This window comes from Haliotis rubra, unplaced genomic scaffold, assembly GCF_003918875.1.
Source record: "Haliotis rubra isolate DU_JTF1 unplaced genomic scaffold, ASM391887v1 Scf72, whole genome shotgun sequence".
Taxonomy (NCBI): Eukaryota; Metazoa; Mollusca; class Gastropoda; order Lepetellida; family Haliotidae; genus Haliotis; species Haliotis rubra.
The window spans coordinates 852690-871498 of record NW_025767435.1 but is presented as its reverse complement, the minus strand read 5'-3'; the positions used below and the strand labels follow the sequence as shown (position 1 = coordinate 871498).

Here is an 18809-nt window from a genome sequence, read left to right as displayed (position 1 = left end):
TCTAATGAACAAATATGGTATCATAAATGGTAATACATGGTAATTTTCATCCAATCGCAAATTATAGGTGCTTTTATTCAATGAACAAACATGGCATAATGTTTAGTAATTTTCATCCAACGCCAATGATAGGTGCATTTATTCAATGTACAACATCGCTTAATGGGTAAGTACATATATATATATACTTCACGATGGAATTAACCAAAAATTTAATTCACACTTTTTATCCCACCTTTTCATAGTTGACAAGTTTGACTTCTTCTCCATCGTGTGGCACAGCTTCATCATTTTCCTGGAACATCTCGTCATGCATCAGCAACACAATCAACTCCAGTCTGTCAAACATATACATTGAGTGAGTGAGCATTGTTTTACGCCGTGTTTAGCAATATTCCAGCACTGTCACGGCGGGAGACACAAGACATGGGCTCCACACATTGTACCCATGTGGGGAATGTGAGTGGGCGAGTTGCTTTGAACAATGTATCAGTTTAACGTTGGGAAAACCCCATGCAGATATTAGGCGTTGCCAAAACAAGAATCATATGTAGTATTCAAACCCAACATCAACGGATCCTGGCAAATAAGGGAAGTAACTCTACACAAGGAATTGCCGATTCTCAGACTACAGAGCCTCCAACACAACCAGACATACTATTTTTAAGACAGATGGCAACTCATGAGAAGTTTGACGATCTTTCGAAGAAGAAATTATTTCGTTGAAAATGGTGTCTTTAATTTCATAATCAGGCTATAACGGTTTGAAAACACCGAGTTACCTAGTAATTAAGCCATGGAAGATCTCCTGTCCTTGTCTGTCCACCCTGACCACAGGGTATCCCCCGTGAGTGGTGGTCAGAAGCAGGTCTGCTATGACGGACACGGCCTCCACTTGATGCACCCTCACAACGGGCGTGGACATGATGTCCTTGGCATAGAACATGTCCAGCTGAAGTCTGGGAACACAGACAAGTAAACGTTAGTCACTAGGGCTATATGTGGACATGATGTCCTTGGCATAGAACAGGTCAGCTGAAGTCTGGGAACACAGACAACCAAACGTTAGTCTCTAGGGGCTATATGTGGACATGATGCCCTTGGTATAGAACAGGTCAGCTGAAGTCTGAGAACACAGACAACCAAACGTTAGTAGTTAGGGCTATGTGTGGACATTATGTCCTTGGCATAGAACAGGTCAGCTGAAGTCTGGGAACACAGACAAGCAAACGTTAGTCTCTAGGGGTATGTGTGGACATGGTGTCCTTGGTATAGAACAGGTCCAGCTGAAGTCTGGGAACACAGAAAACCAAACGTTAGTCTCAAGGGCTATGTGTGGACATGATGTCCTTGGTATAGAACGGGTCAGCTGAAGTCTGGAAACACAGACAACCAAACGTTAGTCACTAGGGCTATGTGTGGACATGATGTCCTTGGTATAGAACAGGTCCAGCTGAAGTCTGGGAACACAGACAACCAAACGTTAGTCTCTAGGGCTATGTGTGGCCATGATGTCCTTGGCATAGAACATGTCCAGCTGAAGTCTGGGAACACAGACAAGCAAACGTTAGTCTCTGGGGCTATGTGTGGACATGATGTCCTTGGCATAGAACATGTCCAGATGAAGTCTGGGAACACAGACAAGCAAACATTAGTCACTAGGGGTATGTGTGGACATGGTGTCCTTGGTATAGAACAGGTCAGCTTTAGTCTGGGAACACAGACAACCAAACGTTAGTCTCTAGGGGTATGTGTGGACATGATGTCCTTGGTATAGAACAGGTCCAGCTGAAGTCTGGAAACACAGACAACCAAACGTTAGTCTCTAGGGGTATGTGTGGACATGATGTCCTTGGTATAGAACAGGTCAGCTGAAGTCTGAGAACACAGACAAGCAAACGTTAGTCATTAGGGCTACGTGTGGACATTATGTCTTTGGCATAGAACAGGTCAACTGACGTCTGGGAACACAGACAAGCAAACGTTAGTCTCTAGGGCTATGTGTGGACATGATGTCCTTGGCATAGAACAGGTCAGCTGAAGTCTGGGAACACAGACAACCAAACTTTAGTCACAAGGGCTATGTGTGGACATGATGTCCTTGGTATAGAACAGGTCCAGCTGGGAACACAGACAACCAAACGTTAGTCACTAGGGCTATGTGTGGACATGATGTCCTTGGTATAGAACAGGTCCAGCTGAAGTCTGGGAACACAGACAACCAAACGTTAGTCTCTAGGGCTATGTGTGGACATGATGTCCTTGGTATAGAACAGGTCCAGCTGAAGTCTGGGAACACAGACAACCAAACGTTAGTCTCTAGGGCTATGTGTGGCCATGATGTCCTTGGCATAGAACATGTCCAGCTGAAGTCTGGGAACACAGACAAGCAAACGTTAGTCTATGGGGCTATGTGTGGACATGATGTCCTTGGCATAGAACATGTCCAGATGAAGTCTGGGAACACAGACAAGCAAACGTTAGTCACTAGGGGTATGTGTGGACATGGTGTCCTTGGTATAGAACAGGTCAGCTGAAGTCTGGGAACACAGACAACCAAACGTTAGTCTCTAGGGGTATGTGTGGACATGATGTCCTTGGTATAGAACAGGTCCAGCTGAAGTCTGGAAACACAGACAAGCAAACGTTAGTCTCTAGGGGTATGTGCGGACATGATGCCCTTGGTATAGAACAGGTCAGCTGAAGTCTGAGAACACAGACAAGCAAACGTTAGTCATTAGGGCTATGTGTGGACATTATGTCCTTGGCATAGAACAGGTCAGCTGACGTCTGGGAACACAGACAAGCAAACGTTAGTCTCTAGGGCTATGTGTGGACATGATGTCCTTGGCATAGAACAGGTCAGCTGAAGTCTGGGAACACAGACAACCAAACTTTAGTCACTAGGGCTATGTGTGGACATGATGTCCTTGGTATAGAACAGGTCCAGCTGGGAACACAGACAACCAAACGTTAGTCACTAGGGCTATGGGTGGACATGATGTCCTTGGTATAGAACAGGTCCAGCTGAAGTCTGGGAACACAGACAACCAAACGATAGTCTCTAGGGCTATGTGTGGACATGATGTCCTTGGTATAGAACAGGTCCAGCTGAAGTCTGAAAACACAGACAAGCAAACGTTAGTCTCTAGGGCTATGTGTGGACATGATGTCCTTGGCATAGAACAGGTCCAGCTGAAGTCTGAGAACACAGACAAGCAAACGTTAGTGATTAGGGCTATGTGTGGACATGATGTCCTTGGCATAGAACATGTCCAGATGAAGTCTGGGAACACAGACAAGCAAACATTAGTCACTAGGGGTATGTGTGGACATGGTGTCCTTGGTATAGAACAGGTCTGCTGAAGTCTGGGAACACAGATAACCAAACGTTAGTCTCTAGGGGTATGTGTGGACATGATGTCCTTGGTATAGAACATGTCCAGCTGAAGTCTGGGAACACAGACAACCAAACGTTAGTCTCTAGGGGTATGTGTGGACATGATGCCCTTGGTATAGAACAGGTCAGCTGAAGTCTGAGAACACAGACAAGCAAACGTTAGTCATTAGGGCTATGTGTGGACATTATGTCCTTGGCATAGAACAGGTCAGCTGACGTCTGGGAACACAGACAAGCAAACGTTAGTCTCTAGGGCTATGTGTGGACATGATGTCCTTGGCATAGAACAGGACAGCTGAAGTCTGGGAACACAGACAACCAAACTTTAGTCACTAGGGCTATGTGTGGACATGATGTCCTTGGTATAGAACAGGTCCAGCTGGGAACACAGACAACCAAACGTTAGTCACTAGGGCTATGTGTGGACATGATGTCCTTGGTATAGAACAGGTCCAGCTGAAGTCTGGGAACACAGACAACCAAACGTTAGTCTCTAGGTCTATGTGTGGACATGATGTCCTTGGTATAGAACAGGTCCAGCTGAAGTCTGAAAACACAGACAAGCAAACGTTAGTCACTAGGGCTATTTGTGGACATGATGTCCTTGGCATAGAACAGGTCAGCTGACGTCTGGGAACACAGACAAGCAAACGTTAGTCTCTAGGGCTATGTGTGGACATGATGTCCTTGGCATAGAACAGGACAGCTGAAGTCTGGGAACACAGACAACCAAACTTTAGTCACTAGGGCTATGTGTGGACATGATGTCCTTGGCATAGAACATGTCCAGATGAAGTCTGGGAACACAGACAAGAAAACATTAGTCACTAGGGGTATGTGTGGACATGGTGTCCTTGGTATAGCACAGGTCCAGCTGAAGTCTGGAAACACAGACAACCACACGTTAGTCTCTAGGGGTATGTGTGGACATGATGCCCTTGGTATAGAACAGGTCAGCTGAAGTCTGGGAACACAGACAACCAAACGTTAGTCACTAGGGCTATGTGTGGACATGATGTCCTTGGTATAGAACAGGTCCAGCTGGGAACACAGACAACCAAACGTTAGTCACTAGGGCTATGTGTGGACATGATGTCCTTGGTATAGAACAGGTCCAGCTGAAGTCTGGGAACACAGACAAGCAAACGTTAGTCACTAGGGCTATGTGTGGACATGATGTCCTTGGCATAGAACATGTCCAGCTGAAGTCTGGGAACACAGACAAGCAAACGTTAGTCTCTGGGGCTATGTGTGGACAAGATGTCCTTGGCATAGAACATGTCCAGATGAAGTCTGGGAACACAGACAAGCAAACGTTAGTCACTAGGGCTATGTGTGGACATGGTGTCCTTGGTATAGAACAGGTCAGCTTAAGTCTGGGAATACAGACAACCAAACGTTAGTCTCTAGGGGTATGTGTGGACATGATGTCCTTGGTATAGAACAGGTCCAGCTGAAGTCTGGAAACACAGACAACCAAACGTTAGTCTCTAGGGGTATGTGTGGACATGATGCCCTTGGTATAGAACAGGTCCAGCTGAAGTCTGAAAACACTGACAAGCAAACGTTAGTCACTAGGGCTATGTGTGGACATGATGTCCTTGGCATAGAACAGGTCCAGCTGAAGTCTGAGAACACAGACAAGCAAACGTTAGTGATTAGGGCTATGTGTGGACATTATGTCCTTGGCATAGAACAGGTCAGCTGAAGTCTGGGAACACAGACAAGCAAACGTTAGTCTCTAGGGGTATGTGTGGACATGGTGTCCTTGGTATAGAACAGGTCTGCTGAAGTCTGCGAACACAGACAACCAAACGTTAGTCTCTAGGGCTATGTGTGGACATGATGTCCTTGGTATAGAACAGCTCAGCTGAAGTCTGGGAACACAGACAACCAAACGTTAGTCACTAGGGCTATGTGAGGACATGATGTCCTTCGTATAGAACAGGTCCAGCTGAAGTCTGGGAACACAGACAAGCAAACGTTAGTCTCTAGGGGTATGTGTGGACATGATGCCCTTGGTATAGAACAGGTCAGCTGAAGTCTGAGAACACAGACAAGCAAACGTTAGTCACTAGGGCTATGTGTGGACATTATGTCCTTGGCATAGAACAAGTCAGCTGAAGTCTGCGAACACAGACAACCAAACGTTAGTCTCTAGGGCTATGTGTGGACATGATGTCCTTGGCATAGAACAGGTCAGCTGAAGTCTGGGAACACAGACAACCAAACGTTAGTCACTAGGGCTATGTGTGGACATGATGTCCTTGGTATGGAACAAGTCAGCTGAAGTCTGGGAACACAGACAACCAAACGTTAGTCACTAGGGCTATGTGTGGACATGATGTCCTTGGTATAGAACAGGTCCAGCTGAAGTCTGGGAACACAGACAAGCAAACGTTAGTCTCTAGGGCTATGTGTGGACATGGTGTCCTTGGTATAGAACAGGTCTGCTGAAGTCTGCGAACACAGACAACCAAACGTTAGTCTCTAGGGCTATGTGTGGACATGATGTCCTTGGTATAGAACAGCTCAGCTGAAGTCTGGGAACACAGACAACCAAACGTTAGTCACTAGGGCTATGTGAGGACATGATGTCCTTCGTATAGAACAGGTCCAGCTGAAGTCTGGGAACACAGACAAGCAAACGTTAGTCTCTAGGGGTATGTGTGGACATGATGCCCTTGGTATAGAACAGGTCAGCTGAAGTCTGAGAACACAGACAAGCAAACGTTAGTCACTAGGGCTATGTGTGGACATTATGTCCTTGGCATAGAACAAGTCAGCTGAAGTCTGCGAACACAGACAACCAAACGTTAGTCTCTAGGGCTATGTGTGGACATGATGTCCTTGGCATAGAACAGGTCAGCTGAAGTCTGGGAACACAGACAACCAAACGTTAGTCACTAGGGCTATGTGTGGACATGATGTCCTTGGTATGGAACAAGTCAGCTGAAGTCTGGGAACACAGACAACCAAACGTTAGTCACTAGGGCTATGTGTGGACATGATGTCCTTGGTATAGAACAGGTCCAGCTGAAGTCTGGGAACACAGACAACCAAACGTTAGTCTCTAGGGTTATGTGTGGCCATGATGTCCTTGGCATAGAACATGTCCAGCTGAAGTCTGGGAACACAGACAAGCAAACGTTAGTCTCTAGGGCTATGTGTGGACATGATGTCCTTGGCATAGGACATGTCCAGATGAAGTCTGAGAACACAGACAAGCAAACGTTAGTCACTAGGGCTATGTGTGGACATGGTGTCCTTGGTATAGAACAGGTCAGCTGAAGTCTGGGAATACAGACAAGCAAACGTTAGTCTCTAGGGGTATGTGTGGACATGATGTCCTTGGTATAGAACAGGTCCAGCTGAAGTCTGGAAACACAGACAACCAAACGTTAGTCTCTAGGGGTATGTGAAGACATGATGCCCTTGGAATAGAACAGCTCAGCTGAAGTCTGGGAACACAGACAACCAAACGTTAGTCTCTAGGGCTATGTGTGGACATGATGTCCTTGGTATAGAACAGGTCCAGCTGAAGTCTGGGAACACAGACAAGCAAACGTTAGTCTCTAGGGGTATGTGTGGACATGATGCCCTTGGTATAGAACAGGTCAGCTGAAGTCTGAGAACACAGACAAGCAAACGTTAGTCAATAGGGCTATGTGTGGACATTATGTCCTTGGCATAGAACAGGTCAGCTGAAGTCTGGGAACACAGACAACCAAACGTTAGTCTCTAGGGCTATGTGTGGACATGATGTCCTTGGCATAGAACAGGTCAGCTGAAGTCTGGGAACACAAACAACCAAACGTTAGTCACTAAGGCTATGTGTGGACATGATGTCCTTGGTATAGAACAGGTCCAGCTGGGAACACAGACAACCAAACGTTAGTCACTAGGGCTATGTGTGGACATGATGTCCTTGGTATAGAACAGGTCCAGCTGAAGTCTGGGAACACAGACAACCAAACGTTAGTCACTAGGGTTATGTGTGGCCATGATGTCCTTGGCATAGAACATGTCCAGCTGAAGTCTGGGAACACAGACAAGCAAACGTTAGTCTCTAGGGCTATGTGTGGACATGATGTCCTTGGCATAGAACATGTCCAGATGAAGTCTGAGAACACAGACAAGCAAACGTTAGTCACTAGGGCTATGTGTGGACATGGTGTCCTTGGTATAGAACAGGTCAGCTGAAGTCTGGGAATACAGACAACCAAACGTTAGTCTCTAGGGGTATGTGTGGACATGATGTCCTTGGTATAGAACAGGTCCAGCTGAAGTCTGGAAACACAGACAACCAAACGTTAGTCTCTAGGGGTATGTGTGGACATGATGCCCTTGGTATAGAACAGGTCAGCTGAAGTCTGAGAACACAGACAAGCAAACGTTAGTCATTAGGGCGATGTGTGGACATTATGTCCTTGGCATAGAACAGGTCAGCTGAAGTCTGGGAACACAGACAAGCAAACGTTAGTCTCTAGGGCTATGTGTGGACATGATGTCCTTGGCATAGAACATGTCCAGCTGAAGTCTGGGAACACAGACAAGCAAACGTTAGTCTCTGGGGCTATGTGTGGACATGATGTCCTTGGCATAGAACATGTCCAGCTGAAGTCTGGGAACACAGACAAGCAAACGTTAGTCACTAGGGCTATGTGTGGACATGGTGACTAACGTTTGCTTGTCTGTGTTCTCAGACTTCAGCTGGACCTGTTCTATGCCAAGGACATCATGTCCACACATAGCCCTAGTGACTAACGTTTGCTTGTCTGTGTTTTCAGACTTCAGCTGGACCTGTTCTATACCAAGGGCATCATGTCCACACATAGCCCTAGTGACTAACGTTTGGTTGTCTGTGCTTCCAGACTTCAGCTGGACCTGTTCTATACCAAGGACATCATGTCCACACATACCCCTAGAGACTAACGTTTGGTTGTCTGTATTCCCAGACTTAAGCTGACCTGTTCTATACCAAGGACATCATGTCCACACATAGCCCTAGTGACTAACGTTTGCTTGTCTGTGTTCCCAGCTGGACCTGTTCTATACCAAGGACATCATGTCCACACATAGCCCTAGTGACTAACGTTTGGTTGTCTGTGTTCCCAGACTTCAGCTGACCTGTTCTATGCCAAGGACATCATGTCCACACATAGCCCTAGAGACTAACGTTTGGTTGTCTGTGTTTGCAGACTTCAGCAGACCTGTTCTATACCAAGGACACCATGTCCACACATACCCCTAGAGACTAACGTTTGCTTGTCTGTGTTCCCAGACTTCAGCTGGACCTGTTCTATGCCAAGTACATAATGTCCACACATAGCCCTAATCACTAACTTTTGCTTGTCTGTGTTCCCAGACTTCAGCTGGACCTGTTCTATACCAAGGACATCATGTCCACACATAGCCCTAGTATTCTAGGTAAAACTTTTACATCTATTATCAACAGTAGGTTAACACAGTGGTCGAATATGAGAGATTTAATACCGGAACCTCAAGCTGGATTTAGAAAGGACTACTCAACATTTGATCATATATTTACCTTGTATGCTATTATTGAGAGATATTTATCCTTTAGCAAGCGAAAGTTGTATGTAGCTTTTGTAGATTTCAAAAAGGCGTTTGATTCTGTAGATAGAGGTAGAATGTGGAAATGCTTAAGAAATATAGGTTTGAGAGGTAAAATGTATGGTATCATAAGATCGATGTATTCCAATGTAAAGTCATGTGTCCGCTGTGGCTATGGTGTAAGTGACTTTTTCGATTGTCCTGTCGGTCTGCGTCAAGGATGTATTTTAAGTCCTTTACTTTTCTCCTTTTCATTAACGAATTATATTTAGATATCATGAAGTCTGGTAAACATGGCATCCAACTCTCTCCCGATGTAATAGAACTTTTTATGTTATTATTTGCTGATGATGTCATTCTTATGTCCAGCTCTGTAATTGGTCTTCAAAATCAAATAGATATACTCTCAGCGTATACAGATAAATGGCAGTTGAGTGTGAATCTAGATAAAACAAACATCGTTATATTCCGAAGAGGTGGTCCTTTGTCGGCTAGAGAGAAATGGTTTTAAAGATAAACGTATGAATGTTGTGAATGATTATAAATACCTTGGCATATTGTTTACCCATACGCTGAATCTGAATAAGTCCGTACTTAACCTGGCGAGGAGAGCAAAGAAAGCTCTTTTACAACTTCACTCTGTTGTTCCTATGCTCGGTCTTGTTCCACCGACTATTTACTTCAAATTATTTGACTCTCAGATACAACCGATTTTACTGTATGGATCTGAAATGTGGGGTTTTAAAGAGTATTATACCATAGAAAAAAATTCATTTGCTTGCCTGTAAAAGTTTCTAAATGTTGGTTTGTCAACACCAAATGTTATGGTTTATGGTGAATGTGGGAGGTTCCCATTGTACATATCATCTTATTGTCGTTGTTTAAAATATTGGTGTAAAATAATTAATATGCCTGAACATCGTTTACCTAAAAAGCTTTCAATATGCTTTTACATCTTGATTATCTTGGAAAGAATAACTGGACATCTCATATTCGCACCTTACTATTTAGATATGGTTTTGGTTGTATTTGGTTATCACAGACAGTTGGCAATGCAAATATGTTTATTAAACAGTTTCGTATGCGGGCTATTGATATGTTTAAGCAGGAATGGCATTCAACTATCAATGAAAGTTCTAGATACGATTCATATCGTCAGTTTAAGTCGTTGCTTGAGCCAGAGTGTTATCTTGCTCACCTTCAATACAGAAATATTCGCAATGCTTTTATACGGTTTAGATTAGGCCTTAATGATTTATTAATTAACCGTGGAAGATATGTTTCTATGGAAAAACCCAAAGATTATGTCCATTCTGTTTTATTATTGAAGACGAATTCCATTTTATGTTTATTTGTCCTGTATATGAAAATCTAAGAAATAAGTATCTACCGCAACTGTCTTTATCTCAAATCAACGTTAATCTATTGTCTTCCTTACTTTCCAGCAAAGAACCTCCAAAACAACACAAAGTTGCTCTATTTATCTACAATGCATTTTTGTTAAGAAAAGAATTGATAAGTTAGAAAATTGATTATATATGCCATTGTTAAGATGTATCTCTTTTGTATATGGGCCTATGGCCTTTCATACAATAAAATATTGAATTGAATTGACTAACGTTTGGTTGTCTGTGTTCCCAGACTTCAGCTGAGCTGTTCTATACCAAGGGCATCATGTCCACACATACCCCTAGAGACTAACGTTTGGTTGTCTGTGTTTCCAGACTTCAGCTGGACCTGTTCTATACCAAGGACATCATGTCCACACATACCCCTAGAGACTAACGTTTGGTTGTCTGTATTCCCAGACTTCAGCTGACCTGTTCAAGCAAAAGTTAGTCTCTAGGGGTATGTGTGGACATGATGCCCTTGGTATAGAACAGGTCAGCTGAAGTCTGAGAACCCAGACAAGCAAACGTTAGTCAATAGGGCTATGTGTGGACATGATGTCCTTGGCATAGAACAGGTCAGCTGAAGTCTGGGAATACAGACAAGCAAACGTTAGTCTCTAGGGCTATGTGTGGACATGATGTCCCTGGTATAGAACATGTCCAGCTGAAGTCTGGGAACACAGAGAACCAAACGTTAGTCTCTAGGGCTATGTGTGGACATGATGTCCTTCGCATAGAACATGTCCAGATGAAGTCTGGGAACACAGACAAGCAAACGTTAGTCACTAGGGCTATGTGTGGACATGATGTCCTTGGTATAGAACAGGTCAGCTGAAGTCTGGGAATACAGACAACCAAACGTTAGTCTCTAGGGGTATGTGTGGACATGATGTCCTTGGTATAGAACAGGTCCAGCTGAAGTCTGGAAACACAGACAACCAAACGTTAGTCTCTAGGGGTATGTGTGGACATGATGCCCTTGGTATAGGACAGGTCAGCTGAAGTCTGAGAACACAGACAAGCAAACGTTAGTCATTAGGGCTATGTGTGGCCATGATGTCCTTGGCATAGAACAGGTCAGCTGAAGTCTGGGAACACAGACAAGCAAACGTTAGTCTCTAGGGCTATGTGTGGACATGATGTCCTTGGTATAGAACAGGTCAGCTGAAGTCTGGGAACACAGACAACCAAACGTTAGTCACTAGGGCTATGTGTGGACATGATGTCCTTGCTATAGAACAAGTCCAGCTGAAGTCTGGGAACAGAGACAACCAAACGTTAGTCTCAAGGGCTATGTGTGGACATGATGTCCTTGGTATAGAACAGGTCCAGCTGAAGTCTGAAAACACAGACAAGCAAACGTTAGTCACTAGGGGTATGTGTGGAAATGATGTCCTTGGCATAGAACAGGTCCAGATGAAGTCTGAGAACACAGACAAGCAAACGTTAGTGATTAGGGCTATGTGTGGACATTATGTCCTTGGCATAGAACAGGTCAGCTGAAGTCTGGGAACACAGACAACCAAACGTTAGTCTCTAGGGGTATGTGTGGACATGGTGTCCTTCGTATAGAACAGGTCCAGCTGAAGTCTGGAAACACAGACAACCAAACGTTAGTCTCTAGGGCTATGTGTGGACATGATGTCCTTGGTATAGAACGGGTCGTCTGAAGTCTGAGAACACAGACAACCAAACGTTAGTGATTAGGGCTATGTGTGGACATTATGTCCTTGGCATAGAACAGGTCAGCTGAAGTCTGGGAACACAGACAACCAAACGTTAGTCTCTAGGGGTATGTGTGGACATGGTGTCCTTGGTATAGAACAGGTCCAGCTGAAGTCTGGAAACACAGACAACCAAACGCTAGTCTCTAGGGCTATGTGTGGACATGATGTCCTTGGTATAGAACGGGTCGTCTGAAGTCTGGGAACACAGACAACCAAACGTTAGTCACTAGGGCTATGTGTGGACATGATGTCCTTGGTATAGAACAGGTCCAGCTGAAGTCTGAAAACACAGACAAGCAAACGTTAGTCACTAGGGCTATGTGTGGACATGATGTCCTTGGTATAGAACAGGTCCAGCTGAAGTCTGAGAACACAGACAACCAAATGTTAGTGATTAGGGCTATGTGTGGACATGATGTCCTTGGCATAGAACAGGTCAGCTGAAGTCTGGGAACACAGACAAGCAAACGTTAGACTCTAGGGCTATGTGTGGACATGGTGTCCTTGGTATAGAACAGGTCCAGATGAAGTCTGGGAACACAGACAACCAAACGTTAGTCTCTAGGGCTATGTGTGGACATGATGTCCTTGGTATAGAACGGGTCAGCTGAAGTCTGGGAACACAGACAACAAAACGTTAGTCACTAGGGTTATGTGTGGACATGATGTCCTTGGTATAGAGCAGGTCAGCTGATGTCTGGGAACACAGACAACCAAACGTTAGTCTCTAGGGCTATGTGTGGCCATGATGTCCTTGGCATAGAACATGTCCAGCTGAAGTCTGGGAACACAGACAAGCAAACGTTAGTCTCTAGGGCTATGCGTGGGCATGATGTCCTTGGCATAGAACATGTCCAGATGAAGTCTGAGAACACAGACAAGCAAACGTTAGTCACTAGGGGTATGTGTGGACATGGTGTCCTTGGTATAGAACAGGTCTGCTGAAGTCTGGGAATACAGCCAACCAAACGTTAGTCTCTAGGGGTATGTGTGGACATGATGTCCTTGGTATAGAACAGGTCCAGCTGAAGTCTGGAAACACAGACAACCAAACGTTAGTCTCTAGGGGTATGTGTGGACATGATGCCCTTGGTATAGAACAGGTCAGCTGAAGTCTGGGAACACAGACAAGCAAACGTTAGTCTCTAGGGCTATGTGTGGACATGATGTCCTTGGCATAGAACAGGTCAGCTGAAGTCTGGGAACACAGACAACCAAACGTTAGTCACTAGGGCTATGTGTGGACATGATGTCCTTGGTATAGAACAGGTCCAGCTGGGAACACAGACAACCAAACGTTAGTCACTAGGGCTATGTGTGGACATGATGTCCTTGGTATAGAACAGGTCCAGCTGAAGTCTGGGAACACAGACAACCAAACGTTAGTCTCTAGGGCTATGTGTGGACATGATGTCCTTGGTATAGAACAGGTCCAGCTGAAGTCTGAAAACACAGACAAGCAAACGTTAGTCATTAGGGCTATGTGTGGCCATGATGTCCTTGGCATAGAACAGGTCAGCTGAAGTCTGGGAACACAGACAAGCAAACGTTAGTCTCTAGGGCTATGTGTGGACATGATGTCCTTGGTATAGAACAGGTCAGCTGAAGTCTGGGAATACAGACAAGCAAACGTTAGTCTCTAGGGGTATGTGTGGACATTATGTCCTTGGTATAGAACAGGTCCAGCTGAAGTCTGGAAACACAGACAACCAAACGTTAGTCTCTAGGGGTATGTGTGGACATGATGCCCTTGGTATAGAACAGGTCAGCTGAAGTCTAGGAACACAGACAAGCAAACGTTAGTCTCTAGGGCTATGTGTGGACATGATGTCCTTGGCATAGAACAGGTCAGCAGAAGTCTGGGAACACAGACAACCAAACGTTAGTCACTAGGGCTATGTGTGGACATGATGTCCTTGGTATAGAACAGGTCCAGCTGGGAACACAGACAACCAAACGTTAGTCACTAGGGCTATGTGTGGACATGATGTCCTTGGTATAGAACAGGTCCAGCTGAAGTCTGGGAACACAGACAACCAAACGTTAGTCTCTAGGGCTATGTGTGGACATGATGTCCTTGGTATAGAACAGGTCCAGCTGAAGTCTGGGAACACAGACAACCAAACGTTAGTCTCTAGGGCTATGTGTGGACATGATGTTCTTGGTATAGAACAGGTCCAGCTGGGAACACAGACAAGCAACAGTTAAGACTGATTCAGTTCAAGCCAACAGTGGTGTAAAACACGACAAATAAATACTCGCAGTTTTCCATTGTTGGTTATTTTTGGCTCTGTGTCGAGGAAGGGGATACACTTGAGCTCCAGCTGCGCATGGAAGATGGGATGGGTGAAGTAGTCCCCCACCCACTTGGACACCATCACCGCCACCATGACTGGGAGTAGAACCTGCACATCGTTAGTCAGCTCCATCTAGAAACACAAACCCACTCCACTAAACCCTTCATGTACATCAACCGATGTTTTGTTAATGATTCCAGTGTTTGCTTGTTCATGCCCACAATTGACTGGCCTTCGTATGGTTTTGTGACTGGTTGCCACCGCTTACCATTTTGCAAACACCCAGAGTGTTTGATAATGACTCATTTTAAGGCACACGCTTATGATGAAGTCGGAGTCTTACTATGGGCTGTATCAAATACATTATCATTTGAAAATCATTTTATGTGATTCATTTTCAGCCACCATCAAACATAGGTATATACTTTCTTTTGCCAGGTAGTGTACCCTGTAATGATAACAGTTCGTTAAAGGTTGCTGTTCATCAATAGTAACCTTCTTTCAATGAATACGGTAGGGTAAGGTAGAAGTAGTAACTGTAGCAATTCTAACCATTGATTAACCATTAACCTTCTGAAGGTAGCTGTTCTTGAGTGGTATCTTTCTCTGTGTAACTATCCTTCACGACACAAATTGTTTAGTGTACAACCCGGTCACACCAGCTGTTAGTCTCGATGTAGAAATCACACACAGACACCAGTTGCTCAAAATACATATGTTTTGCCTTAAGTTTAGTCAAATCTTCTTTGTCAAGCCCTTTATGCAGTGTAAAACTGCACTGAATGAATACATTGTACACCTTTTTCCAAAACCATTTCAGCATGGTGGTTGACGTTACTATGTTCTCATTTTTGTTTATTTCTGACCTAAGCACGGACACTCACCATGATGACAGTGACAGCCAGGGTCAGTCTGGACACGCCCCCAAAGAAGGAGGCGGCCCCGATGAGGGCGAAGGCTCCCGGGTCCATCCACGCCCAGTAACCATTAGTCTCGATGTGGACGCCAAACATTGAGACCAGGATCATACCGACTATGCGACCGTACAGGGAGCCGATTAACCTGAAAATATATCATGATCTGGACAAGTTGCTTATAACACAGGACCAGCTACTTACAACACGGGGACCAGCTACTTACAACATGGGGACCAGCTACTTACAACACGATGACCAGCTACTTACAACATGGTGACCAGCTACTTACAACACAGGGACCAGCTACTTACTGCACAGGTACCAGATACTTACAACACGGGGACCAGCTACTTACAACATGGGACCAGCTACTTACAACACAGGGACCAGCTACTTACAACACGGGGACCAGCTACTTACAACATGGGACCAGCTACTTACAACACAGGAACCAGCTACTTACAGCACTGGGGCCAGCTACTTACAACATGGGGACCAGCTTCTTACAACACGGGGACCAGCTACTTACAACATGGGGACCAGCTACTTACAACATGGGACCAGCTACTTACAACATGGGGACCACACATGGGGGGACCAGCTACATACAACATGGGGACCAGCTACTTACAACACATGGGACCAGCTACTTACAACACGGGGACCAGGGGACCATGGGGCCAGCTACTTACAACATGGGGACCAGCTACTTACAACATGGGGACCAGCTACTACTTACAACATGGGGCTACTTACAACATGGGACCAGCTACTTACAACATGGGGACCAGCTACTTACAACATGGGGACAGCACCAGCTTACAACAGCCAGCTACTTACAACATGGGGACCAGCTACTTACAACACGGGGACCAGCTACTTACAACGTACAGGCACCAGCTACTTACAACACGGGGACCAGCTACTTACAACACGGGGAACAGCTACTTACAACATGGGGACCAGCTACTTACAACATGGGGACCAGCTACTTACAACATGGGGACCAGCATGCCACAGGACACGGAGGTTCCAGAAGACCAGCACACAGCCAGGAAGAAGTAGGGGAAGGCTGTAAACAGCGTGCCGTAGCCGAACTGGACGTGGGTCCCTCGAGAAAACAGATGCTTCACGGCTGTCTCCAGAGTCCCGAACAACAGGGAGGCCACTGAAAGTATCACCAAGCACAATCCGGAAGAGTCATCACTGCAGGCTTCACACGTGTTACGGATATATAGGGTAAATCAACCCAATTTTGGACCGTATGAGCAAAGACGCAAATTAAATTACCCGACGTTTAGGATGCATATCAATTTGACAGTTACTGAGAACCCTTGTCATACAGAGAACCGCAAACAAGGCTGATATCGAAACGCTCAGTCATTGATTGGGAAGCGATAGTCATTTTTGGAACACACCACTGGCGAACAGCCTCAAACTATCAAAATTAAAATGGTCAAGAATGATATATTACGACATTTATCACCATTATCATCAACAACAACAACAACAACAACAACAACTACTACTACTACAAGCAGGACGAGTAAGGGCCTCATAATATCGTGACACATGTAAAACATGTTCAACCATATTTCCAGATATTTCCACCACCATCTATCTCCCTTAACATAAACACGTGAACGTGTGTTTTGAAAGAAACAATTTGATAGTCTTTATATACTAACATTCACTGTATGTTCCGTTGGTGTACCACGTGGTCTGGCTGATCTGCCAGCTGTGACCTTTGGCACAAGTGTAGGTCATGACGGCCGGCTCAACGTGCAGTGCACTCCGGGTATCGTTGAAACAGTCTATTCTGAAATAACAGTATTGGTCATCAAAACATGACATATGAAGTTTGTAATGTCAAACCACAAAATAATTCTTGAAGGTGTGCATGTGGACCACACCAAGGGTAAGTCTTGCTTACCCTTACTATTCAGCCCTTATATACAACTGTAAAAGACTCTTTCATAATAGACCCGTGAAGATCCGGATTAGAATTGATCTTCAGTAACCCATGCTTGTTGTAAGAGGCGACTAACGGGATCGGGTGGTCAGCCTCGCTGTCTTGGTTGACACATGTCATTGTATCCCAATTGCGTAGATCGATGCTCATGCTGTTGATCACTGGATTGTCTGGCCCAGACTCGATATTTACAGACCTCCGCCATGTAGCCGGAATATTGCTGAGTGCGGCGTAAAACTAAACTCACTCACTCCCTTTATTTGCAAATACAAAGACTTCTTCACACAGCCCATCTACGCTTTGTTGACCTTTTCGGTGTAGAATTCCATCTCAAACCATCTCAGCGTTTGGTTTTGATTTTATAATATCAAATTCCAGCAACATAGCTCTGCAACTGAAACCACCGTGAGTGAAATTATCTTAATTTTTCATTTTAGACGACGTTAATATACCGGTCTGGAATATTTTGGGTGATGTGTTAGTATTGAAAACCGATCACCCATTTTCATAAAAACATCATACAAATATTCACGATCTCTAACTTTCTCTCCAGTCGTGTCAAACAAATCATTAAAATACCTTCAAAACCTTCATGGGTGTTGATATCGGTAACATTACCAACAATGCTTTGTTTCATGTGGAGTACCACAAGGCTCGGTACTAGGCCATGTGCTTTTTACCCTGTACACAAAACCCCTTGCCAGCGTTGTTCAAGATCATGATATTCTTCGCCATCAATATGTTGATGATTCACAACTGAAGATGTTCCACCCTTGCCGTGAGTGTCACCTCTGCTACAGATAGCCTTTCTGGGTGCTTTGATGACGCCAAGGACTGGATGTCCAACAACAAGTTGAAATTGAACGACTCTAAAACTGAATGTGTGCTGATTGGATCGAAAGCAAAACTGAAACATACAGACTTTAACTCTCTCACGCGGTTGGACGGTGCACCATTCCCTTATCAGAATCCGTCAGATATCTAGGGGTCATCATCGATCCAGAGCTTAGTATCGAAGGGCACGTCAACCATCTTGTCAAAACGTCATATTTTCAACTCAGGAACATCGGGAGCATCAAAACATTTCTGACACTCAACTCCACCAAAATTTTGGTTCTTCCCCTCGACATCTCGAGACTGGACTATTGTAACAGTGTCCTCTTTGGTACTCCCCTGTCCCTTACAAACAAGCTCCATCGAGTGCAGAACACCGCTGCCAGAATCATCTCAGAAAGTCAGTAACGAGACCATATAACACCAATTCCAAGGGATCTACACTGGCTTCAAGTCTCTCAGAGAATCACATTCAAGATCCTTTGCAATTGCCTAACCTACAAGTGCCTCAACAATCAAGCTCCTTCCTATCTCTCGGTGGGGTAGCCTAGTGGTTAAAGCGTTCGCTCGTCACGCCGAAGACACGGGTTCGATTCCCTACATGGGTACAATGTGCGAAGCCTATTTCTGGTGTCCCCCGCGGTAATATTGCTGGAATATTGCTAAAAGCGTCGTAAAACTCAACTCTCTCACT

General features: G+C 44.9%; 1 protein-coding gene across 1 annotated transcript in view; it reads right to left on the bottom strand.

Moving 5' to 3' along the window:
- LOC124259358 (H(+)/Cl(-) exchange transporter 7-like) overlaps positions 1-18809 on the bottom strand; it is a 34026-nt gene that overhangs the window by 2620 nt on the left and 12597 nt on the right. The window contains exons 11-16 of the mRNA XM_046693485.1: positions 16998-17128; positions 16306-16477; positions 15277-15454; positions 14354-14524; positions 783-952; positions 236-338 (exon numbers count right to left, since the gene is read on the bottom strand). Coding sequence (XP_046549441.1) covers positions 236-338; positions 783-952; positions 14354-14524; positions 15277-15454; positions 16306-16477; positions 16998-17128 — 925 coding nt within the window. The remainder of the gene's footprint in view (positions 1-235; positions 339-782; positions 953-14353; positions 14525-15276; positions 15455-16305; positions 16478-16997; positions 17129-18809) is intronic.